This window comes from Moschus berezovskii, chromosome 24 (genome assembly GCF_049115385.1).
Source record: "Moschus berezovskii isolate FMDL1 chromosome 24, NW_MosBer_1.0, whole genome shotgun sequence".
Lineage (NCBI taxonomy): Eukaryota > Metazoa > Chordata > Mammalia > Artiodactyla > Moschidae > Moschus > Moschus berezovskii.
The window spans coordinates 8,724,973-8,750,611 of NC_142483.1; the positions used below are offsets into that span (position 1 = coordinate 8,724,973).

Genomic DNA, 25,639 nt, shown 5'->3' on the forward strand with positions numbered 1-25,639 from the left:
CTAAAGGGGGGAAAGTTATGCTAAACAAATGTTTTTAACACTCATTGTGAAGACGCAAGTCTTTGCAGTGACACATCACTAACTAGCACTTCATCCTGAGAAAATCCACAGAACTGTGCTGCTGAAAGTGGACAAGACTCCCCAGTTTCCCTCATTGTGACGAAGGACAGTTTTAGATTCCAGCCTGTCCCTGTGGAGAAGCAACCTAACTAGGATTTGCACAAATGATCAATGGAAGGAAATGGCCCTTGAAGTTTGGTTTCCCTTCCCTGGAGACTGGAAAAGGCGTTCTGTCACCCTACCACTAACTCCCAGAGCAACAGGGGACAAAAACCACTTCTACTGGAGTTTATCTCTTGGAATAAAGGGTGCTGAGAGATGGGATAAGAGCCAGATGATCATCCAATGTTCTCCCCTTACTTCCTTTCCCTGCAAAGCACCACTTTATGGAGGATGTGAGATGAACCTGATCTGGTTCTAGTGGTGACCCAGATTTCCAACAAGGCCAAAGAGACCGTGCAATCAGATCCAGGGCCAGAAATAAAGTCTATAGCCTAAGGCTATGCCCAGCAGCACCACAGTGGGGAGGTGACTCTAGATTTCAATAGGCTATACCAGAAAGCATTGAAATACCATGAAACTTGTAACTTGGATGTGGAGACCGTTCTAACTAGCACAAACTCTAGATGCCACAAAAGGTTAAGTTGGAGTACAGAAAAATAAAAAGGCTCAACGTGCCCCAAACAACAAGAAGATTCAAAAGGCAAATGATAAACAGGAAAAAAGTATTGAACCTCGCATCAAATACACAGAGCTTATTATGTTTACTCCTACAGATCAATAACTGCTATAAAGGCCAACAACCTACTAGAAAAACAGCCAAAAGAATATAAACACAATTTACAGAAAAAGAAATACATATCACTTTTGAAAATATGAAAAGATATCCAATCTTTAAGAGAAATGAGAGGTAATTTCCAATCTAATATTTGTTAAAAGTCCTAAAATCTGAATGTAGCTGCTAGAGAGAATATGAGGACATTGATCACTGGCAAGTGTGTGAAGCGTACAACTCATATGCAGGGCAATCTAGCAGTGCCTCTGAAAATCCCAAGTGCAGATAATTCTAATTCAGAAGTACAATTCCTGAACATTTATCTTAGAGATATAGTCACATACCTGCCAAATGGCAAATTTGCAAGCTCCTTTCCCAGAGCATTATTTCTAAAGGCAAAGTAATGAAACTACCTAGGAGTCTGTTAACTGAAAACTAGTTAAAGCACATGGCAGAAATATCAACATAACCTCTGAATCTGAAACTGATTCAGAATCTGAATCTGATTGATAGGGAACAATCTCTTCTAAGCAAAAAGAAAAGCAAAGCACATAACTGTAAGTATAACACGAGACAATACACTTCTATTGCAAATATACTTGTACATGCATTTTAAAAAAGTCTTTGGCAGGATCATGATGAAACAAAACAATGGCGATTTAATCCTAGGATGGGGTGGGGGTTGGGGCACAGTACTAGAGAGGCTATATATTTATATTAAAACTTTTTACTTTGAAGTACAGATTCACAGGAAGTTACAAAGAAATGTACAGGGAGGTTCTATGCACCGTTCACCTAGATTCCCCCAAAGACATCCGCGTAACTATAGTACACTATCAAAACTGGGAAACTGATACTGGTGCAATCCACAGAGCGTCTCAGGTCTGTCCAGTTCTATATGCGCTCATTTGTTTGTGTGTGCGTGCATGTACACAGTTCTGTGCAACTTTATCACATGTGCAGCTTTACGTAACCACTGCTAAGAATCAAAACGGATTAACTGCTCCACAGCCACAGAGCTCCCTCATGTTACCCTTTTTATTTTTTTAATAGCCACCCCACCCCGCTTTCCCTTTCCAATCCCTTAATCTCTGGCAGCTACTCATCTGCTGGCCATCTCTAAAATACTATTTCAAGAATATTACATAAGTGGAATCATACAATGCACTACTTTCCGTACCTGGCCTCTTTCACTCTGCACAGTGCCTCTGCGCTGCGTCCATGTTGTACATGATGAGTCCACGGTACGGCTGTACCACAGTTTAGCCCTGTGTCTACTGTAGGACATTTTGGCTGTTTCTGGCTCTGCTATTTAGGAATTTTATTACAGGATTTTGAATAAAATAGTTTCTTTGTTACTATACGGAAATACAGTATAGTTTCTTACATGTCACAGTGTATCCTGTGACCTTGATAAACTAATTAGGGCTGGGGGTGCTGTTTCCTGGTAGGGACAGGGGAGGGGTTTCCCTGCATGTGTGGGTGGATTAGGCCTGCAGTGCTGCCAGGTGTGAAGGTAGGCCCTGATGACTTCTGCTGACACTGTACCTGCAAGAGGGCTGAGCCCATCCCTCTTCCTGGAAATGGGTAGGGAAATAGGGTTTCTCCTTTCTGGGTATTTTGGCAAAAGACAGCAGGTCTTTCATTCTTTCTTTTTGTCTTTTCTTCTTTATTTTCTCCTTTTTTAAAAAACCTATGCTTGTTGATGATTCCAGGTTGAAGATATTCTCCAGTACAAAGACCAGGACACATGGGAGGGTCTTCCTCAAACCGTGAGCCCTACCCTGCCTGCCCTCTCCCTTCTATCTTTCACATTCCTTTTCTGATTATCTGGTACATTCTTTCCAGAACATTTAAAGTCTTTATAAGGGTGAGCATGAAAAAGTGAATCAATGTCACTTTCTGTTGGTAGGAGATTTTCTCAAGAATAGCCATTTTGTACTTTTTGATGTTTGAAACCATATATATTTCTAGTCAAAATGGAACTTTTTTACTTTTAAAAATATGAAAAAAGAAAACCACTCCCACCATGTAAGGTATTGGTAACGTCTTTGTTCTATAGCCCAGAGGATCCCACCAAATGTGTGACTTGCTGTTACTGGCCCCAGACCACCACGAACATTTTTCAATAAGCACGGAATTTTTCAGCAAACAATATAAACACTTCATGAAATCTCACTGCGATGAAACAACCACACAACATTTCAACTTGTACCGCCACCCAAACGTCCCCACCGTTCCACAAAGAATGTTCAAAAGGAACACATAACTTCTCCACAAAACTGCTCACTTCTGATGGATCTTTCCATTATTTGTACTAACACGTGCTGGAAAACACAGGCTCAAAATCACAGCATCATCTTCAATCCCTCCCTCCCCACTGCCCTATCTCCCTCTCATCTTCCACACCCAGTTTTCAAGGCCAGTTGGCTTCACTGTTATACTTCCCCTGTCTCAGTAGTTCACCTTTTACTAGTACACGAATCCCACTGTCATCAAGGGAATTTTCTTTCCTTCAAAACCTCTAACTTCCAGTTTATCTTATTTATTGAGAACAGGTGAACTCCCCAAAGCCAGCTTTGGGCCACTGTATTTACTGTCATAGGTAGGCAAGCAGGAGAACTTTTTGAACATGGGAGTAATGTTTAAACATAGTACGGGGCAAATAAGCTTGGGTTCCATACAAATTTTTAGATTTGTTATCCCATTATTTCTTGCTTAGATGTACAGATGGCTTTGGCATGTTTGGTAAACCTACAACCTTCTCCAGAGGAGCCCCAGATGAAGTGGGCTGCTCAAAACGGCCAACACTGGTAAAGAAGGCTTTGGAACCTGGCAAAGAGGTGACCAGACCAAGCAGAGACAATAAGATATATTTACTCACTTTCCGTAAAAGAAAGAAGATACGAAAACTATAGTCAAGCAACCTAAGATATGAAGTGGCATAAAGTAGGGCATAGAACCCAAAACCATGGCAGCCAACGTCCTGCGCAGATCAGAATCACAAAGGAAGCAAAAAGGAAGAGGCAGTAGAGAACAGTTTCCAGAGGGGAAGAGAATGGAATGCATGTTTAGGGGGAAGCAGAGGTCTCAGAGAGATACACGATGGCTATAACCAAGCTACACTTTCTGCAATTGGATTCCCTGAGATTGCCTGTCAACAAATACCTTTTTATAAACTAGAGTTACAGTGTGTGTATTTCTGTCCTATGAAACTAAATAATAATTAAGAGAAGCCCCACAAATACTCATCACTATTCTTTTACCTAATGTGAGCTGTCTGAGCATCACACCTTTGACTGGAAGGCTTTCCCTCCACATATTTAGGCATCCTAGGCTTCCAAGGCTACCTCCTCCATAAAGTTTTCATGACTTAGAAACCCTCACACAACCCCACCCCCCTGACCCTTGCCCAGCCCAGCTAGTCACTTGATGGTGCCTAGGTAGTAACTGGCATAGGATATGTATGTTGAATAATGAATCTTTATACAGCTTTATCTACAAATTTTAGCAGCCAGCATTCAAACATCTATAAGGTGAACAGATCAGTGAGGTCTGTCAGTAATCTGACACTTTTTTTTCCTACCAGCATGAACTTCTGTTAGTGTGAACTAGGACACAGTTGCTCTGACATAAACAAATATCTTCATTTATTACCACCTAGAAGGTATAGAACACTGAATTGGGCACGTGGTGATCAAGGGAAAAAAAGATGAGACAATCCTACCCATGAGGACCTTACAGTTCTGCCGCCATAGAAGGAAGCTACAGCATAGAACATTTGAGTCTTAACATTTTGGAGTCATAATAAATCATAAACGAAATATGATGTTTATTTGGCCATCTCCATTAAAAAAAGAAAAACACCACAAAACTATCAGTCTTCAAGGGTCCTTTCCCCGAGAAAATACACTTAAGAAAAAAAGTTAAAATTTTTTGAAAAAATGTACTGAGAGGTATAAATACTAGAGGAAAACAGTTCCCAGGAAAAGGCTATTTTTCCCTTGAAACAAACAAACAAAACACACATTTTCAATCTCCATTAAGTAGCTTGTAAATCCTGACCCTTTGTGCTCAAACTGGACTCAGAGGAAAGCAAGCTTTTGTAGACCACCAACAATAAGACTGGTGGGGGACTGGGGGTAGGGAAGAGAATAAAGGGCGGGGAAGAAAGACACAGGGGCAGCACAAGAACTGCAACCTTCAGCTGTTTATTAATTGCACGTCTCTCCTCTCTCCTCTTTCCCTTTCTTCCCCTTCTCCCCACAAATCTTCCTAACACACATGCACAGAGAGAAAACTAGAAGCAAAATTGGGTCAAACATGAGTAACAGGAAAAGAATATTAAATAGCCAGCTTTACAAGGCTCTTTTTCAGCTCGAACAAAAGTAAAACATTCTCAAAAGCAAAACGGGAAACAGAGCTCGCACCCAGACTGCGCTACTTAATGAGATGAGGCTAATGCTGATAAAGCCATTGTGAGTCCACACAGTGACAGATTCTCAAGCAAGTCAATCGGTTGTGATTGGATGATTTAGGGCTTGGGAATCATCTGGTTCAAACCAACAGAGAGCTGAGGGGTGGGACGATGGGGGGTGGGCTGGGCAGGGTGACATGAGGTCAAACAAGGGGCTCTGTGTCTCAAGCCCACCCCTCTCTGACCCCAATCGGCCTACGCCCTCAGTCCACACCATCTGTCATGCCAGCAGACATGCAGGACCCAGCTGGAGTCACTTTGTGCACTCTCTAGCCTCACTCTCCCCAACCTTCCGATGCAAGGGAATTCAGCTTTCCCCAAGCAGTCATAGACTCCAGCAGGAATGAACTGCCTAAGGCTCCTGCCGGTAATCTGTCACTTTGGTTCCTTCCTCACTGTCTGCTGGTTCCCCATGGAGGCAAAATTTAGAAACATACCATCACGTGGGGTCTCTTCACACAGGAACGATGGAGTGCTCAGGGTTGCAGTGACCTCGATTTCCTTTTCTCCTGCCAGAACCGGCTGTCCTGGCTGTTTCTCACCTCCCTGGCAGACCTGGGAGCACAAATCCGCTCTTGTGTCACTAGTATCTTCCTGTCCTTTCTCTGCGCTGCTCACTTCAGGAATCTGCTCCAGCTTACCAGGGAGAGAGAACCCAGTAGTACCCAGTTCCCTCTTCCCAGAGCTGCTGCTGCTGCTGCTGCTGTGGTTGTTGCTGAAGTGGGTCAATTCTCTCTTTTTGGCTACTGGTTCCTCACAGTTGAAAGGAGGTGTCTCTTCAGTAGACAGAGTGGGCAGTTCTCCAGGCTTCAATTTGTGGCTGGTTGTATGCTCCTCAGCCACCGTCATAGAGCGTCTAATGGCAGGAACCCCCGGTTTTTTGGGTGTGGGACTCGGCACTGGGCTACTGGTGAGGGGCAGCAGGCCAGAAGAAAGATCCTCTTGGGCAGGACGTTCAGGATACTTGTCTGCAAGGTTGACAGCTTGGGGCACTGAGAGGTGAGAGCATTCAGACAGGGCCCGGCGCACTGCCTTTTTCGGCTGGGGGGCTTGCTCAAGCAAAGCCCCCTCCTTAGGAAAACTCAATTTCTCTACCTCCTTATCATGGACTTGGATATGAGAGCTGGCATCCCAACATTCTTGGGTGAACTCGACCCTCGTGATTGGTGGAATGGCAGGGGGTGAGTGCTCAACAGTTGGGGCTGGGTGGGCTACCGCCACCGGCAGTGAGAACTCACATTTGAGCTGCCTGGAGCTGTCACTCTCCACCCCAATCACCCGGCAGCCAGCAGGGATGCCATTCTCCTTTCCTGGAGTTCCTTCCCTTGAGTGCTGAGGGACTTGAGCCTCTGACATTGGATGAAAGTTGGGGTTCCAAACACTAGTTTCCTGCTCCTTAACATACTGGGTGGGCATGTCACCAGCCCCGGGTAAATGCAGATCTGGCTGGCTCTCAGTCTCCGGCGCATTCTTCCCCATCACCGTCCCCAGGACTATAGTGGCTTTGTTTTTGTCTGACCCCTCTCTGGGTCCCAGATGGAACTCAGCCGCCTTCTGGTACATCAAGCTCCCCTCTGAGGGATGGTAGGTGTCTGCAATCACATACCTGCTCGCGAGGTGACCCGAGGTGGCTTGATACTCCTTGCCCTGCGCTTCAATGCTGAGCTCTTTGTCTAGCTTCCCCTCAAAGAAGCAGAGCTTATTCTGCTCCAGGAAGCTGGCATTCTTCACAAGCCCGTCTTTCAGCTGCCCGTCCATGCTGACATTCAGCCCGATCTCATTCAGCTTGCCCTCTGTCCTCTGCCACTCAAACCCGGTCTGGCTCATTTCTTTCGGAGAGTCTGCCCGGCACTGTGTGGGCTGGCCCTGATGGAGCTGGCTGGGAGCGGCGGTTTGCGAGGCTGGCTGCCTGTGTGAGAACGACATGCCTCTTCCACTGCTCTCCCCGCCTCGCTCCCGGAGCTCTCACACCACCTACAATCACATAGCTGGCAGTGACATCACACTGAGTCCCCAGCATTCATGACAAAACCCATTCCCCCCCCTCAACACTCCTCTCTCCACGAGCAAGGAAAGAAGGAATGAATGAAAAAGAAAGAGAAAGCAAGGAACCTACTCCTTTCTCTACACTGAATATCACTGTTAATTTTCTGCTAACCGGCATGCTGTTAAGATCTGCAATTTTAAAGACGAGATGGTGCTAATCTGGGTATGGAGAATAGTAATGATGCTGGCTTTCACCAATATAGATACATGTATACCCACACACTCGTTTATCTGACATTATGCTCACGCTTCCACACTCACCCACTCAACAAAACTGTTTTAAAAATAAGACTCATTTGCCAATCCTCAGCCACAACTCTTGAAGAACAATGACTCTATAAAAAATTGCTCATAATTTCACTTAAAAAAAAAAACACAACCAAACCCTCAATGTATTATCAAAATTGGAGACATTCATTCCTCAGGGGAAGAGTAGGTTCACTGTCATAACAACTTGTCAAATTCACTTGAAAACTGACTTGACTGAGTCCCCAAAGCCCAGTGAAAGCTCCATCTGAAGCTCTGCATCGTGCAAGAGTCTAATAAACGGTTCATTCAAAGGTTTCTGTGATCAGCGCTTTGGCGACATGTATCCCAGTTGTAAGACACTTGTGTGACAATACGTCCCTCGTACTTCTACTCCTGCCCTGCTCCCTCTTGGTTCCTTGGATGAGTTGTGTCTCTCCTTTCTGCACCAACCCTGCTCTTTCTGGCCTGCTGATCACTGAGTTGCCACAAGAACACATTGGAGCAGTTCATCTTTCTTGGACCTCCAGCACTTAGGGATCCTTACAATCTGTGGCCCACCAGAGCCCACCGCCCCTATGTAATTCAGTACAGTTCTTTGCTATCCAAAGCTTTGAGTTTACAAACTGTATAGCCAGGACTGAGGGAACTACGAGAAAAACGTCTCAGAAAAAAGGTTGCACTGAAAGGATACAGGTCAAACTCTGCCTTGAACAAAGCTGAGATTTGCTGCCTGGCCTGTAAGTCCCTAACTGAACTAACACAGGATATTGTGAAATATTCTATCAAGAGCACAAGAGATTTCTTTTTCTAAGATGAAGAAAAGTTTTTTCTTTTTAAAATGGATTTTTTAAAAGCTATTTGCCATCGACTGAAATGATCTGATTATAGTTTTTAAATAATGCTTTTAGAAAAAAAAGGGCAAGTTAAGATTGTTCTACTGTTGGTCTACAAAATGAGAGATTACCAAGGCCAGCCCAAGAAAGCTTCTTTAACTTTGTCTCCATTACTCGCCTTCTCTGCTTACTATTCATACCCTTCACATAATTTTCTCAAGTTCCCAACTAGAGTGCAGGAACCACACCTAATATGCTTCCTGCATTAACATCAGTACCTGATACAGGGCTATGTTTATGGTCAGAAGTGGCAGTGTTGCAATGCTGGAAAAATGTGAATTTAACCTCTGTTCTGAACATAATCTGAACTCGTATACACTGACCCTTCATCTTAACCTTAAGCAGCTAAGGGGTATTATAGGTAAAAGCACAATAAAAGTGCACTGGCAATAAAATAGGGTCACCTTACTCTACAGCAAAGCTCTCACCAAGGAAACATGAGCAAGAGGTATAATAAAATGACCCAGGTGGTACCAACAGGGTCATAATTCTAATCACCAATGAGAAAAAAATAAAAGGCGAGTCTAGGTTACAGACAGGCTTAATGACAAAACATAGTCCAATTTTGTCTTTAAACACTACATGACTGCTTTGCAGTACCTAGCAAGGAAGAGACCACATGGAACGAGAATGATTGGGTTTATTCATCTCCCAGTGAGGTGCTACCTGGATGGCAAACCAAGAAGAAAACCGAGTACAGAACAATTACTGAGATCTAAGGAAGGCCCCGTCAGTGCCCTAGTCCATTCAGAATTACAGACACAATCTCACTCACGAATGCACATTCACTCACAGGAGGCAGCTGGGTCAAGGAACTCAAGCCTCATCAGTCACTGTGATCGTTTCTCAAGTTGGTGAATGAGGAACCTGAAATCTTAAAAGGATGAGCATGCCCAGGCAAAAAGAAATGCGCTCAAGAGCCTGAAGACATAAATTCTAGACTAAGCTGCCACTAGAATTCCTTGCCTCTGGGCTCTGATCCTACTCATTTGGAACCCACAGAAACATCACCTCCTCTGTAAAGTCTCCGAGACCTCCCACTCCCAAACTGAATCCTTCATGTTGTCAGAGAACTATACTTGACCTACCTCTTCTCAGGATTTGGAAACTACAGCATAATCTTTTCCTTATGTGCCTTTTGTGGAAGCTTCTAGAAGGCAAGAATAAGATCTGTCCACCTCTGCTCTGAAGGTGCCCAGCAGTGTTGGGTACATATTAAGTTCTGCTCAAGGAGAAATGGACAGATTCTGTTCACAGACTTCTATCATTCGGCCTGATCTCTCCCATCATTAAACTCATCTAGACAAGTGGAGATTCAGAATGCCCTTCTGGCTGAAGGTTTTTAAGTTCCATTATGTCTGAGTCTGAGGAAAAGTGCACGGACTCTCTTGCATGTATGGTCAGAAGATAACCTCTAAGGTTCTTTTATCAGACTGTATAATGACTTGTCAAGCTTTCAAGGGCTCTGGCACAGCTTGATCTCAGCAGATGCCCTGGCAGATGTCTTTGGTTTTTTGCCCTTTGTCTTGAGCTTGTACTCAACCTGTTCAAGGCCTTGGTTTTGATATGCTCCACAACTGGTTTCTCTGCATTCTTTCAGTTACCAAGGGAACAAAACTACTTCCCAGATTGACCAAATGTTCCCAGTTACTGTCTCCAGGAAACAATTTCTAATAAATTATCATTACAATGAAATCAGTAAGTCTACTGGTTACAGTGATGGATGACATTCTTCACTAATAAAAGCTAAAGATTGTGAAGCTGCAATCTAGTTTCTTACCTGGAAGTAAAGGCTGCTTGTGTTTATATATAAATACACATGTATGCAAAAATATTTCAAATTTATATTCTACTAAATTTTAGAACCATTTCTTAGTGCATGTTTAACTCAAGAAAATCATGATTCTTCCTGATTAACTCTCAAAAGTTGGGAAGCAGAGAAGGAAAAAACTGAAGCTAGTTACCTGATTTATATGACCTTTGATAAAGGTAATTTACCAGGATCCACAAAATGGATGCCACCTCAGTTGCCCCTGAATCTAAGTCAGGCTGAAAAGGGAAGCACCTGTCAAACTTAAAACACAACAAACACAATCCTCCAATTCCAACTAGCTTCAGCCAGTTCACCTTACCCTAGAAAATAGGACCTGCCAGCCTTATATAAGGAAACCCTAGGCCTCAAAAACCAGTCGTGCCCTATTTCCCCCAGTGCTGCCACTTATAATGCTCTATAAACTCACTCTTGCTCAGAATCTCTTGGCAAAAGTGGTTCAATGCTCTACACTGTACACCCCCAATAAATGGATTGTTCTCCCTTAAGTTAAGGACATCAAGTTCAATACTAAATTGCATTATTTTTGTCATTTAACAAGACAAAGTATTAAAATATTTATAGATGAAAGTCTTTCAAAAAGTACAACTTAAAATTCCCAGGCCTTTAAGAGTACTGAGCCAGGAACAGCCTCCCTGAAAAAGATAAAGAATACCTTGCTTACTAGCTCTTCAAACTTCCAGACCCACCAAATGTCACATCCTCCAGGAAGCTTTCTCCTCCTCTCCTAAGAGGACTTAAGTTACTTTCTGCTCTGTATTCCCACAGCTCAAACTATTATAGAACTTCTCTCACCAGAATAAAATTTATGTGTTATCTCCTTACTCAACAATCCTTGAGGCATAAAGAATGTGTCTTCTCAAACTACCCTTAGAATGTTAGAGTAATAATACATTATAATGTTTGTTCAATGAATGAACTAAATACTAAAAAATCCAAATCATGAGTGTCCACTATTTGCAGAGCAATAGACAATGTTTATATGATGATCAGATTTTTGTCTAAACTTAAACAAATAACCATCATTGCTAAATAGCTTAAAACCCAGCAATTTTAGTCTGCTCATGGCTGAATGACCTACTTAATGTCACACGTAAAAATAAGAATGGAAGTCCCCTCTACTGTCCACTGCATATTCTAAAGAAGTAAAAATATCTTCAACACCAAAAGTCAGAAGCAAGCTGCTTTTGGTTTTCATTTGCTGTGTGACTCCTCCAATGCTATTGTCAGTCAGAGGGTAAAGAAAAGTGAGGGGTTAGGGAGTGTGAGGGGAAGAAACTCCTTTGAAAGTAGAACAACCAATATTTGCTGGACTCATTTCCCAGAACATTTAGATGTTCAAAGAAGGCAAACAGTAGCACAGAACTGTTCAAGGGTTAAAACAGTTTAACTGAGCATGCAGGAAGTTTCAACAAATGATAACTAATTTAAATTATGGAACATACAGAATTTCCCAATAACTTTCATTAATATGCAGCTAGTAAAAAGAAAACAAGTCAGAAAATGAGAGGGAAAGTGGGAAGAAGGCAATTAGGAAACTTCACAAATGGCACTACATTTAAGATATTCTCAAATAGGCACATCTCCAGTTGTAAGACTGTAGTGAGCTCTAAGATTACAAATGATTTTTTCATCTGCTGAGCATATTTTATTTATGTAGAAGGGCCTCGAAACTGTTAGGAAATGGTGTTTATAAATTACTTCAAGTTTCACACCAAGAGAATTTCCTACCATAAACTGATATTCCCAACTGTTCTAAGACAGTAGATGGGCTCAAGCAAAGTGAAGAAAAAGGAATGCAGCCAGATAAAAGGGAGAAAAGGCTCTCACTGTGGCAAAGGGAAGGGCCTATCTATGGAGACTTGTGATAACTGTCCCACGCCCAGCTCTCCCTGGCTTCCTTCTAGGGGAGCGCCTACTGTAGAGTCATCGGATATACCAGAATCCAGGAAGGATCGCCACTTCAAAATAGCTCTCCCCTACACAAAACACACAGTCCCCAAAGAAGTTCTTTCCTGACAAGCTGAGCTCAGATTTCCTGAAGTATCTCAATGTTCCCTGCTTAGAACAACATGCATAATATGCAAAGGAACCTTCTGCTGAAGTTTCCCTAAACTTAAGGCATGAAAAAACAATGAGAGGAATCATTAAGCTGGAAGAGACTTTAGCAGTATATTTACTTTCTCTACTTTCAAAGAAGATAAGCCTAGCAAAAGGTAACTCATTTATAATTCAAAAACTGTCATTAGGCATCATATATATAAAGTCAAGCTCTATGTTGGGTATTAGGGAGAACACATGAATAAATCAAACAGTCTCTGCTTAGAGACTAAAATGCTGGACAGACCTAGATTCTAATCCTAAATTAGATTCTGATTCAGTTTATGTCCTCATCATGTGTCTCCATTTTCCAACTAGAAAAGTGCTTAGTAATACAACTTAGGTATTATAATTTAAAAAACATAATTACTAATCATCAATCTTCACCTTTTTTTTTAAGAAACTAAAGCTTCTAGAAGGTTCCTCTGAGGCAAGAATGAGAAAAGCATGGGTCTGAGAGTCAGAAAGATTTGGGTTCAAATTCTATTCTGCCACATTACTATTTGTGTGACCTAACCATGGTCATGACCTCCACAGTCATAACATGGAAAGCCTCCATGTTCTCACACGTAAAATGGGGAGAATCCTTCAAAGCACCGTAGGGTGAGTGCATATGTTTATGTACATGACTATCTACCTACCTACCCGCAGACAACTAGGTACTTAGTACTCACTCAATAGGTGGTAACTGCTATTATTTTTATGGATACCTCTAATAACACATTGTTCAAACCCTGAAAACCATGGGTAACAGGAGATGATTCAAAGTGAGGAACAAAAGTAAAATTTACTAACCCCAGGTCTGTTACCAGATATGCATGAAACATCAGAGCCCACATGAACCAACGGTGGTTGGGCATAAGGGGCCACCCTGCCCTGTTCCCCATGACAAACCCAGACACTCCCCATTCCAACGCAGTCCCCTGCCTCAGAGCACAGCCTTGCTCTCTGCACTGGAACATTCACCTGTTTTCAGAACACCTTCAAATAAGACTTACTAGAAATATACAAGATACACCACAAAGGAAATATCAAAATACCAACAAGGGATGAAAACACATAAACTTAAAATGTGTGATATTATTGAACATGGCATGTATTATGTTGTTGGACAGAAAAATCTCAGTATAGACAACAACTCTCCCTAGGGTAATCTATACATTTACTGTGATTTCAAGAACAAGACTGACTGATTCCCCCCTGCAAAACTATGAACCAACTGTCAGTTTATATGAAATAACAAGCAAGAATAGTAAGGAAAACTGTGAAAAATAGGGCGAGATGTGGGGCTAGACCTATTAGATATTAAAATATATTACTAAGCCACACTGTGTTACTTAGAGCACAACAAAGGTGGCATTTCAGAGGGAGATACAGTACCCCAACACAGGAAAATCAACTAATTGTGTTTCAGATTTCATAAATAAAAAACACACACACAGAGAGAAACAAAAAAGCAAATTCTACACTGATCAGAAAGATTAAAAATGTGAAAATTTTAAATTTTTATAAACTCAGGAGTAGATATGGCTTTCATAAACTGGATGACAAAGCAAGTCATTTAAGAAGGAAAACACAAACTTATACCAATAATAAATTTTTTAACCTATTATGTTGGCACACCTAACAAAAAAGAAAAACCACACTATTAGAGAAAGTACAGAGGAACAAATACTGGTCTAGATCAGGGTGGAGAACAACTCTGGTGCATCTCTGGCCCGATGAGGAACTTCGGCAACACCGATCAAAATGACAAACACATATTTTTCAACACCGATCAAAATGACAAACACATATTTTTCAAGCCAGAGGTGTAAATTCAAAGCCCCTTTTTATTATATAGATCTACTTTTTAAAGTATATACGTAAGTATGACATTCTGTATGTACAAAATTAGTTTATGTACATGGTTTCTAATAGGAAAAAAAAGGAAAACAACTAAACATCTATCAATAAAGAAGTAGTAAAATATATTAGGGTTATTTCCATACAATGAAATACTATTGTATGGTATTTAAAAAGGGAGCTTCCCAGGTGGTGCCAGTGGTAAAGAATCCAACTGCCAATGCAGGAGATGTGGGTTTGATCCCTAGGTTGGGAAGATTCCCTGGAGTAGGAAATGCCAACCCACTCTGGTATTCTTGCTTGAAGATCCCACGGACAGAGGAACCTGGCTACAGTCCATGGGATCGCAAAGAGAGGGACATGACTTGGCATGCATGCACACATTTTAAAAAAACTGAGGTTCCTTGCTTTGCTGATTTATAAAGAGCTCTAAAATAATCAGGTTTACAAAGCAAGGTACATGTCATTATGCATGGTATATCTCACTTTTATAAAATCAGGAAATACCTGTCATTGATTCTTTATGCATAAATTGTCTGGAAGGCTGTGTAAGACACTATAAACACTGGTTACCTCTGCAGAGAGAAACTTGCATGGGACTTAAAAGAGAGAGGCAAACTTACATTTTACTGCATATCCTTTTATACCATGTGAATGTATTAGCCTATTCAAAAATTAATTTTTGAGAATTTTAATTTTACCTACCAAAGTTTTAATTAGCAAAAAAAAAAAAAAAAAAGGATAGATTGTTCTTAAGGAGAAGGTGTGATAAAATCTAGAGAAGATATTTTGTCCAAGATACATCACTTTCTCCTCGGCCACTCTGCAAAGCTACTCCTAACACATGTCTCTGAGGGTGGCTAGCCAAGGGAGGGGCCCAAAAGTCCTGTAGCACCCGCCTTGTTTCCTCAACAATCAGAACAAATCCTCTACATTTTTCAGCAATACTGAGCTAAAACAGATGCCTAAGTTTCAGAAAACTTAACATGTTATCTTTTAATTACTGCTGAAACAAAAGAAAGGGTCTGGAAGTTACAATTAATGAACCAGATAGAGGGCTGGGAATCTTAATGAAAGCTGGAAGCACTTTACACACATTCTCATTTCTGGCCTTGACAATAGGGTAGCTAACAGAAAGAAGATACAAAAACGGAAAAGATCAGAATGTCTTAGGCAAATAACAATGTTTACACATTCTCTACTCACAGAACACACATTCCTTACTGGGTACAAATTCATGCAAAGCACAAGCTCTACCCAAAATAAGTCCATACCATGCAGAACACCATCCCATGATGAAGCCCCTCCAAAACCTAACTGGCTACCCCAAGGACAACCAGCGTGTTTTCATTTCTGGAGTTAGTAGCTACATCATGCAAGCTGGGAAACAGTGATTAAGAAACAGCATCATTGGTAGGCTGTGAACAACCTCAAAGGCCATGATGAGATGTATACTTTTCAGGGAAGAAAAAAAACAAAACCAGATACAGCTCCATCATTGAGAGATCATTTCCCACTATGCTGCTGCTGTTGCTGCTGCGAAGTCACTTCAGTCGTGTCCGACTCTGTGTGACCCCATAGACGGCAGCCCACCAGGCTCCCCCGTCCCTGGGATTCTCCAGGCAAGAACACTGGAGTGGGTTGCCATTTCCTTCTCCAATATGTGAAAGTGAAGTCGCTCAGTCATGTCTGACTCGTAGCGACCCCATGGACTGCAGCCCACCAGGCTCCTCTGTCCATGGGACTTTCCAGGCAAGAGTACTGGAGTGGCTTGCCATTATGAGAAACACAAATATATAAAATCTATGCCTACCAATCTGGTTGGAGGCTACCATAAATGGCCATCCATTTCCATTTACTCCAAAAGCAATTTGGATATTGAATCCCACCAGCATAAGCTACATATGTATACTGGAAAAAAAATCCCCAACACAGCTGGACACGAAATGTTTTCTTTCCTCCTGTGAATCCTTATACAAAATAATGGTTAAAATTTGGCTGTACATATAGGAGGCACATTATTTTTGTTGTTTAATTGAGAATACTGTAGATGGTGACAGGCTTCCTGCTAAACAATTCATCATTTGAAATTCAACTTCCCCTGAAAGTCAAGGTTCAGTGCTGGGTAAAAAGGCATGCAACCAGGTCACCAGCCTCCCAAGCTGGACACAAAGCATTCCTTGGCCGCAGAAAACACGTAATTAGCAGTTACAGGTCTTCATGCCAACAAATCAATGGTTAACAAGGATGATTAGAGTCTGGATGGAACCAAAGCACAAGCTCTTTGCCTTTTTGATGCTGACCAAAAGCCACAAGCACACACATTTCCCCATGGCAGGTGCATACCACTGGACTTGAGTTGCTTGGATCGCTCTCGCTCCTGGATTGTAGATTTTGGTAAAAGTGGAGTCAGTCCTCGGGACTTGGTAGGTCTCATGTAGCCTTTCATGGGTTCGGCCGCTCTGCTTTTATCTTCCTTCTTCCCGTCTCCCAGTGCCTTTGATTCAGATTTTTCTGTCATTTTCTTAGGTGTCTCCAAGATCTTGCCTTTGGATTCTGGGAGTTGAGGAGCTTCAGAAGCAGTTATTACTAACTCATCTATCATCGTTGAAGAAGTCACTTCAATTTTGCCATCTAAGACATCTGATTGGAGTTCTGGTGGTGCCGAGGAAACATATGCCATTTCTCTGATGTCAGAATCCAGACTGATTTCTTCCAATTTATCCTTTTTATCCTTTTCACTTTCTGGAGGCGAGAGAGTCATAACTACCTCCTTATTCAAATTATCTGGGCCCCTGGAATCGCTACTTTGGTTCTCAGAGAAACTGGGCTTTTGTGCTTTTTCTCCCAGTAGGTGAGGAATTGAAACTGGAGCAGAACCTTGCTTAGACTCTCTGTTTACTGGACATGTTGGGAAATTACTCCTATCTGCACATGCTTCTAGGCTTCTGACCTCACCTGTCAAGCTGGGTTCATTTATCAGCACTCCAGAAAGAAGGTGCCCCCCTGCTGGTGTGGTTTTCTCTACTGAGTGCTTTGATGCACCACTGGGTGCGGACTCAGAGTCTCCTATCACATGCCCTCCATCTCTCCCTGCTTCATTTTTCATGGCACCAGCAAGCTCACCTTTATTCTGAAGACAGTTAGAATGATTGTTAACTGTTTCTATAGCTGCTGTCAGAGTTGAGGCAACTCCTTCTATGTTCATAGAGGGCATAACAGCTGAGGGACCCTTGAATCTTTCTTCCTTTGGGACTCCATCTTTGCTGTAACTATCTACCTCTAATAATTTGGGAATCTGGGCTGGAGCTGTCTCTTGCTTACTTTCTGTCAAGATGCCTGGAAATGAATCACTTTCCTTCACTACTTGAGAAGTAGAAGTGGGTGTTTTTTCACAGGCTGCTGATTCCTGAGCCTCTAGGGGCACTGACTTATTCATCAACCCCGGTGGAGTTCTGGGGCAGGTAAATGTAATATTGCTATTTTCGTCGACATAGCCCATTCCTTCAATCCTGTGGTCCCCTATGGTTTCCGTGGGAACATGTATTTTTGTTGCATCTATCTTATTCTCCAGAATGTGCTTCTCAGGGAAACTATTTTTAGTCTTTGTGTTTTTTCCATCATTACTCCTTTTATTTGGTTCATTAGCCACTGCAGTGTGCCCTTTGGCTATATCTGTCTTATTCTCCTCAGATAGGACTGAAGGAACAAATCCTGCCCCCTGGATTTGGTCTTGGCAACTCACGTCTGTCATCTTGGTAGCCAGTTCGGTAACAGGAGACTCCTTGCCTGTGTTTGTTTTATTTCCGCCAAGAGCCCCAAGTTCAAAAGAATTAACCTCAACATTTCTACCCTTTTGGTCAACTACTTCCACTGTGGGTGTATCTGATGTACGTGTGAACAAAGGGACAGTAGGTTCTGATTCCTTGTTTTGATGGAGAGTACTATCAGTAACCCCATCCTTCCTTACAAAAGGGGGGTTAAGGATTTCTTTCTTCCTCTCCATTCTAGCAGGCTGTGTGGAATAATTATTTTTATACTTTTTGGTTTTGCCTTCACTGCCTCTTTTTTTAGGCTTTTCAAAAATCCAAGGAGCTGCCTCATGACCCATCCAAGGACACTTTTCCTCCTTGCTCTGGTTGCCGACCCCCATGTCTGTGGCTACAGCGCCTCTTTCTGCTCTATCACTGGAAGCCTGAATCATGCCTGACCCATTTCCCAAAGGAATCAATGCCTGCAAGGTGCCTGCCACCCTAGTGTCCGTCATCTCCTTAGGTTCCCCCATCACCACTGCTTCAGTGAGCTCAGCCACAGTCCCTGGCTGCTTTGAAGAATCCAGCCCCAGCTCCTCGCTTTTATCCCCAGTAGCCATCCTCCCACTTAGCACAAAGACAGCTCTGCTGTCCTGGCTGTCTGCAAGGAACGGTGGCTCAGACTTTGCTCTCGCCTTCCCAGAACTTGCTCTCACCTTCCCAGAACTGGTCCTTCCCTTCCTGCTTTTGCCATCACCTGCCATTCTCTTAAACGGTTCATTCCCTAGTCCAGGGGCCTGAGCTAACATCGTGTCCTGTAGCTGCTCAGAAGCAGAGATGCTGTTCTCATGTCTTTGCTTGGGAACACTTTCCTTTTTTAGTTCTTTAACCTCTTCAGCTCCTTCAGAAAACTCTTTCTGTTTGTCATTCTGCAGTTCAGTCATTTTACTTTCATCATTCCCTTCTTTTAGACTATTTCCTAATGGATCACCTGCTGTCAAAGTGGATATGGAAGTAGGCAGTTCTTTTGCTGCACTGGGTTTTGAAACTCCATCCACAGCCTCTTGGTTCAAGAGGCGAGAGCAACCCTCTTTGGGTCTGACCTCCAAAGGAATTTCTACTTTGTGTGAAGAAACTTCTGTCAGGGGTCCTTTCAGACTGAGGGAGCTGAGGGTCTGGCTTTCATCCACAGGAGTCTGGAGGTGGGGTGCAGCCTGCAGTTTGCACTCATCTTGCAGCAATTTCTTGTCCTGGCCCTGTGGTGCTGCCTTGTTACCTTTCACCTGCGCCTCAACTCTCTGTTTGGGCTGAGAATTTACCATGGTTTTTGGGGCTTTTTCCAAAGGACGTGAAGGAATACTTAGACTGTCTGAGACAAAGCTCTCAGCCACCAGTTTGGCTTCTCTGGAATCAGTTTCACATCCCCCTTTCAAGTCTTCTCTGGACACTAGTCCATGTTCTGTGCCCCCAGCGGTGGGCTGGCTGGGGGGCACAACTGACTTTTGTGAGTCAGTGGCAAAGGAATAACCTTTAGGCTCGTCTCCATTGTCATCATCCCAAGGTCCCCCAGCCCGGGGTTGAGAATACCTCTTCTGCTTTGGTTTCTTCTTTTTTTTCTTCATCATCATTGGTGAGCTTTCTATATCCCAGGCCTCCCTGCCAAGATCCCTCTGGGGTTCAAGGAAGTCACCATGAATAGTTTTCCTCTGGTTCCCAGGCTCACCACAGGAAGATGAACCAGAAACCCAACCCAGCTCAGACAAAGGGCAGGGGCCCAGCCCAGGATCAAGAGTCTTCCGTGGAGAAGAGCCTCCCAGCAGCTCAGGAGGGACCCTGGCAGGCCTGGGCCGGGTGGGCCGGGCGGACCTGTGGTCACTGGGTCTGCACGCTGGTTTGGCTTGTGTGGGAGGGGTACCTGCAATACATGAAGTTGGCTAAAATTCCAAACAGAAAATCCCTTGTTATTGTTTCTTTTTTTAAAAATCCATTTACTGACATTTAAACAGTGACATTTTTACCAACCCACAAACTGATTCATTTAGGAAAACAGTTTTTTCCAAAACATTTCTCCCTCTTAACTGGGATTAACAAATATTTAACAAAGACCCAAGATCATCATCTCAGATGAAGATATTTTTTTTCCCCAAAACGGATTTACAAAATATTTGAAACTTGAGAAAAAAAATTCAGAGATATTCTGAACCGTATAATATGTACCTGCTGCTGCTGCTAAGTCACTTCAGTCGTGTCCGACTCTGTGTGACCCCATAGATGGAAGCCCACCAGGCTCCCCTCTCCCTGGGATTCTCCAGGCAAGAACACTGGAGTGGGTTGCCATTTCCTTCTCCAATGTGTGAAAGTGAAAAGTGAAAGTGAAGTCGCTCAGTCGTGTCCGACCCTCAGCGACCCTACGGACTGCAGCCTACCAGGCTCCTCCATCCATGGGATTTTCTAGGCAAGAGTACTGGAGTGGCTTGCCATTGCCTTCTCCTAATATGCACCTAAATACCCATAAATCTCAACTGACGCTTATCTGTAATTATTTTTAACAGGTACATAATTCCCAAGATAATAACAATGGTAAGCTCCTCTTTTGGTCCCATTGATTAACTGAATGAAATACATAGGATTTTACAATTCTAACAGTCTGTCACCAGAATTACACTACTTATCAATATCATACCAATTACTGGGGAAACAGACCAGAACAACAGAACTACAATACTTTAAGAAAAAAAAAGAAAGGAAAAAAAGAGGAAAAAGAAAAGATACTGAATTAGTATTTTGGCCAGAGCAACAGGCACACTATTTCAGAACCAGAGCCTCCTACTTTGAAAGACAAACATGTTAAATTTCAATGTTCTGTTGCTAAAGGTACTTCCCAAAAGACAGAGATATATACATAATGAAAATAGGGTGATGAATTAGAACAATTAGGGTGAGTATCCTTAGAAAAGTTTCAGGAAGTCAGCTTGTACTACCTCTGACCTCTTAGTCAATGAATGCCGTATGGATTCAAGATCCTGGAAAGAGACTCAGTGAGAGTAGACTAGGACAGTTCTTGCCAAGTTTGATGCAATAAATGACTTCAAAGAATATGAAAATACTTAAATAGTGACTTTTGTTCTTATCTTTATCCCACCAATGTCCTCCAAATCCTACCATTTACTTAATAAACCTCAGGCCAATTATTGTTTTTCTTGAAAATTGCTAGGCTTTAGCAACTCACAGCATTTATAACATTTAACTTGGCTATTAATCAGCAGTTATTTGGTGCTATCTCTTATATTATTTAATTCAATTGTTATATAAATCTTTGATTTCAGAGTTCATGCCTGGGAACTTACATCTTAGCATGATGGGTACACAAGGACTTGAGAATCTTTAATGGTATGCTAAATCACTAAAACAACATTTTACAAGTCATATATTTATTACGTGGTGCTAGACAGTGTTCAAAGCAGTAGAGATTCCAGGTGAACTAAGTCTTGGTCCCTGCCCCAAGTGCACGTTCTAACCACAGTCGCAGAACAGTAGACAAAGAATCACTAAGTTGATAAAGTTGATAATCACGTGTACATGCTTCTGGCTTAGCATCAAATCCATGTGAAGCTCACTGAATAATTCAACTTTCAAGTTAGCAAGTACTTTAGGCTCCTTTAATGTATTTAAGAATTTGTTAAATTCCGGAAACTTGTTAAAATGCATATTATGACTAAAGGCCTGAGGAGGAGCCGATGATCCTGTATTTCTAATAAGCTCCTAGGTAATAGCTGAAGCTGTTGGGTCATGGAGCGAACTGTAACTAGCAAGGAGTGACAGAACATGTGACCAATTCATTCATCTTAGAACTGAGTTAACTGAATATAAGGAAACTAATCAACCTAAGGCGACACAGGATATAATAGTAAATGGCTGTCTTGGATGAGGTGTCTTAGGTTGATGCAGTGATAACTTTAAAATATCTAACAAGATGACTCTCTGCCTAATCAACACAAAATCTGGTTAAGAAAGACAGCTGGCTTCATAAGTGGTCCTAATGACTACCACCTTATAACCAGGAACAATGTCTTCTAACACCTTCCCATCTTTCCCAGTTTAAGTGGTTTCAACGAGGTCACTTTGTTTCCTGACTTACCTGAAGTCGCTGAAGGAAGCTCAGAAGTTTGACTAGATGGTTTCTTTTGCTCTAGTTCTTCTAACACAGAATCCTCATCTGTTGGCAAGCTGTGCTTTTGGCCCATGGCCATGACTGCTTCTAAAGGTAAAAGTCAAACCACAAAGATTTCAGAAAAGCACTGATTCAGCTACCTCTCCACCTTGCAGAAATTGGAAATGGGAACAGTTTTTGAGGAATGAGGGATGCTCCTATGAGGGCAGAAGAGAACTAGAGTGGTAGTTTGAAGGGAGAAGGCGAGGGGGATTAGGATGGTTGGTTTTTTTTATTTTTTTTTCTACATAAGGGAAAAATAACAACTGTTTTTATGTTGGTGGGAAAGATCCAATATAAAGCAGGGTGGGTGGGGGAGCGGTGGAAATTGGTGAGAGGCAGGAAGAGAGAGAATGGCCAGGGCAATGTGCATAAGGAGACAAGGTGGGATTTAGTTTAAGACAAAGATACTGGCCCTGATGATGATGAGCAATGACTATTTGCTGATGGCAACAAGAGGGAAGGCAGAGTCTAAGAAACACGTAGTAAGATACATGAACAAGTGGAATTTTGTGACAGTTCTCTTTAATTACTTCAATCTTCAATTATCTATAAGGAAAACAAGAAGATGAGTGAGAAAAAGGATGGGGAAGGGGCTGGCGGCTGCAGAAGGGTGAAGGTGAGAAAAAACTGTCTAGTAATGAAGGACTTATGCTAAAGCTGAAACTCCAATACTTTGGCCACCTCATGCGACGAGTTGACTCACTGGAAAAGACTCTGATGCTGGGAGCTATTGGGGGTAGGAGGAGACAGGGACGACGGAGAATGAGGTGGTTGGATGGCATCGCCGACTCGATGGGCATGAGTTTGAGTGGGCTCCGGGAGTTGGTGATGGACAGGGAGGCCTGGCGTGCTGTGGTTCATGGGGTCGCTAAGAGTCGGACACGACTGAGCAACTGAACTGAACTGAACTGAACTGAGGGGAGCAGGAATGTGTGTAGACTTGCAAAGTACAGTGGGACTGTCTTCATTCTACCTGCATGATGTTTGTCCCTCACCCTTCTGGAGACTACACGGACAGAAATATTGCAAGTAAACGTAAGCCCATACCTGGTGAAGTCATGAGAGGAGGTACGGCTGACTGTCCCTGAGATTTTAACTGGGAATCCTCACTCGTTGCTTCCTGGGTTCGTGCAGTTTCCGTGTCCTTAACAGGAACTGGTACCACCTCTGCTTCTGAGAATTTGGCCAAAGCTGCATTATTGGCCAGGTTCACCTCCATTTCAGGGGGCTGAGCAATATCCTTTGCCAGGGTTACCTCTGTTTCTGGGGGCAGAGCCACATTCCTGCCCAGGGCCATCTCTGTTTCTGGAGGTGAAACCGTATCCTTGCCCAGGGTCACCTCTATTTCTTGACGTGGAGCCACGTCCTTGGCCAGGGTCATCTCTATTCCTGGGGGTGGAGCCATGTCTTTGACTGGCATGATGACTTCTGTTTCTGTAGGTGCAGCCACGTCCTTGTCTAGAATGGGCTCCGTTTCTGGGGGTAGTCCCATTTCCCTGCTCAGGGCCACCTCTGCTTCTGAAGACAGGACTATCTCTTTGGCTGGGGATATTTCTGTGGATGACACAATGTCCTCATCCAGGGGTGCCTGTATCTCTGAGAGTGATGCTACACCCTTGACTGGGGCCATCTCTTGGTCTGTAGGTAGGACTGTGCCCTCAGCTGGGGCCAAATCCATTGTAACAGGTGGTGTGCTCTCTGTTTCTTTGAATAGCAGTATGTCCTGGGCTGCGGATACCTCTGTTTCTGTGGACAGTGTCAGGTCCTCGTCCAAAGACACATCTGTTTCTGTGGGCAATACGACATCCTTAACTGCAGTTTCCTCTGTTTGTACGGGTAGTACCACATCCTTGACTAAGGCCATATCTGATTCGATGGATGATTCCACGTCCTTGACCAGTGCCTCATCTGGTTTGGTAGGTGATTCTATGTCTTTAGCCAATGCCATCTCTGTCTCTGTGGCTGGTACCACATCTTTAGCCGGGACCATCTCTGCTTCTCTAGATGGCGCCATGTCAGCAGCCTGCAGTTTCATCATCATCTCCAATGCTTCTGCTGGCTCTCTCTCTTCTCCTGATGCCATTTCTACTTTCTCAGCTGGCTCTAAGGGAAGTAAGTTGGACACTTAGTTGGACACTTAGGATCCATCATTGCCTGCTCATAGCTCTTCACTCAAAACTTACTTTTTTAGGGTATGAGAGATCTGGCTTTTGTGACCATAACGTCCTAAACATAACTAAAAAGCTGTCCAGTTAATGCATTTTTTGCTATTCTTCAACAGTTTCAATATTTAGAAGAATAAAATATTGGCAGAGCATAAAGTAGAGGAGGAAAGGCAAAGGAGAGGAAAAAACACACAGGTCAAAAAAACCCCAAAACCAAAAACACACACCAATACAGGTCCACAATTAGTGGCAGAAAGGGAACATGTGGACATCAAGAAACCCTCCACCTCAGAGTTCTAAATCTGCACTGAATTACATGGACTGTCTTTGCCCTCTAACCCTAATTGTGTTTCAACCACAACTTAATTCCTCAGTACTTTAAAAATTCCTCAGTACTTTAAAAACAACAGTTTAAAAACATTTGTGACAGTTGTGAAAATTTTATTGATACTACAAGCAAAAGGCTAAAAATCATATGATGATTACTGATATTGTAACTATTAAGTGCAAAGAAGGAGTCCAATAATGTACCTGCTGTGGGCTGCAGAGGCTGTGGAACGGCCTCGGGGGAAATGAAGGATTCCAAGTGTGCAGGGTTTGGGGCTTCTGCAGACCACCCCTGAGGAACAACAGATGCAGGAGCAAATGTGTCGCAGGGTAACATACCTAATAGTAAACAGAAATCCATTTTTGAAACTCAGTCAACATTGAGGAAAAAACACACTTGACATTTTAAATCAGTTTATATACTGCCATAAAGACATAGGTCAAAAGGAACAATGAGAAACAAAGCAAGAAAGTTTAAAAGTAAAAATCGCTGACATTTGTCAGGTTTGGCTAATTCTCAGGCTGTCACAGCATTAATCAACACCTATAGTGTTTTCAAAGATTAAAACACTGACCACCTACAGTGTTTTCAAAGATTAAAAAATGACAATTTTGTGAAAATGATTTGTAAATTATTAAGAACTAGACAGATTTAAAGTATTATTATTATGCTGTCCTCTGCCAGACATAATACCACATGGGATTTAATATCACCGGGTCCCTTCCATCAGGATTACAATTTAGCTAGAGAGGCAAATATATCAAATAAGGAAAACTGTGTTATATGGACTAAATGTTATTAGAGTTTACAAACAACCATGAAGAAGACCAGAACAGTCATAGAAGGTTTCAGAGGAGAAACAAGAGTAAGAAGAGAGGAGAGAGAAGTCAATTTCAGGAATGGAG

General features: G+C 42.5%; 2 protein-coding genes across 6 annotated transcripts in view; both read right to left on the reverse strand.

Annotated features, from left to right (window-relative positions):
* MAP4 (microtubule associated protein 4) overlaps positions 1–25,639 on the reverse strand; it is a 98,836-nt gene that overhangs the window by 16,283 nt on the left and 56,914 nt on the right. For 4 of the 5 annotated variants that reach the window (XM_088831808.1, XM_055413707.2, XM_055413706.2 and 1 more), the window contains exons 6-8: positions 24,938–25,072; positions 23,289–24,344; positions 22,167–22,286 (exon numbers count right to left, since the gene is read on the reverse strand). In XM_088831808.1, the coding sequence (XP_088687934.1) occupies positions 22,167–22,286; positions 23,289–24,344; positions 24,938–25,072 (1,311 nt within the window). Of the gene's footprint in view, positions 1–16,622; positions 19,944–22,166; positions 22,287–23,288; positions 24,345–24,937; positions 25,073–25,639 lie in introns of all 5 variants that reach the window. The other variant, XM_055413705.2, reaches the window with a different exon arrangement.
* On the reverse strand, positions 8–16,615 carry LOC148773980 (uncharacterized). The gene has a single exon (XM_088831814.1). It carries the CDS (start codon positions 7,236–7,238, stop codon positions 5,688–5,690), a length of 1,551 nt encoding a protein of 516 aa, XP_088687940.1. The 5' UTR covers positions 7,239–16,615; the 3' UTR covers positions 8–5,687.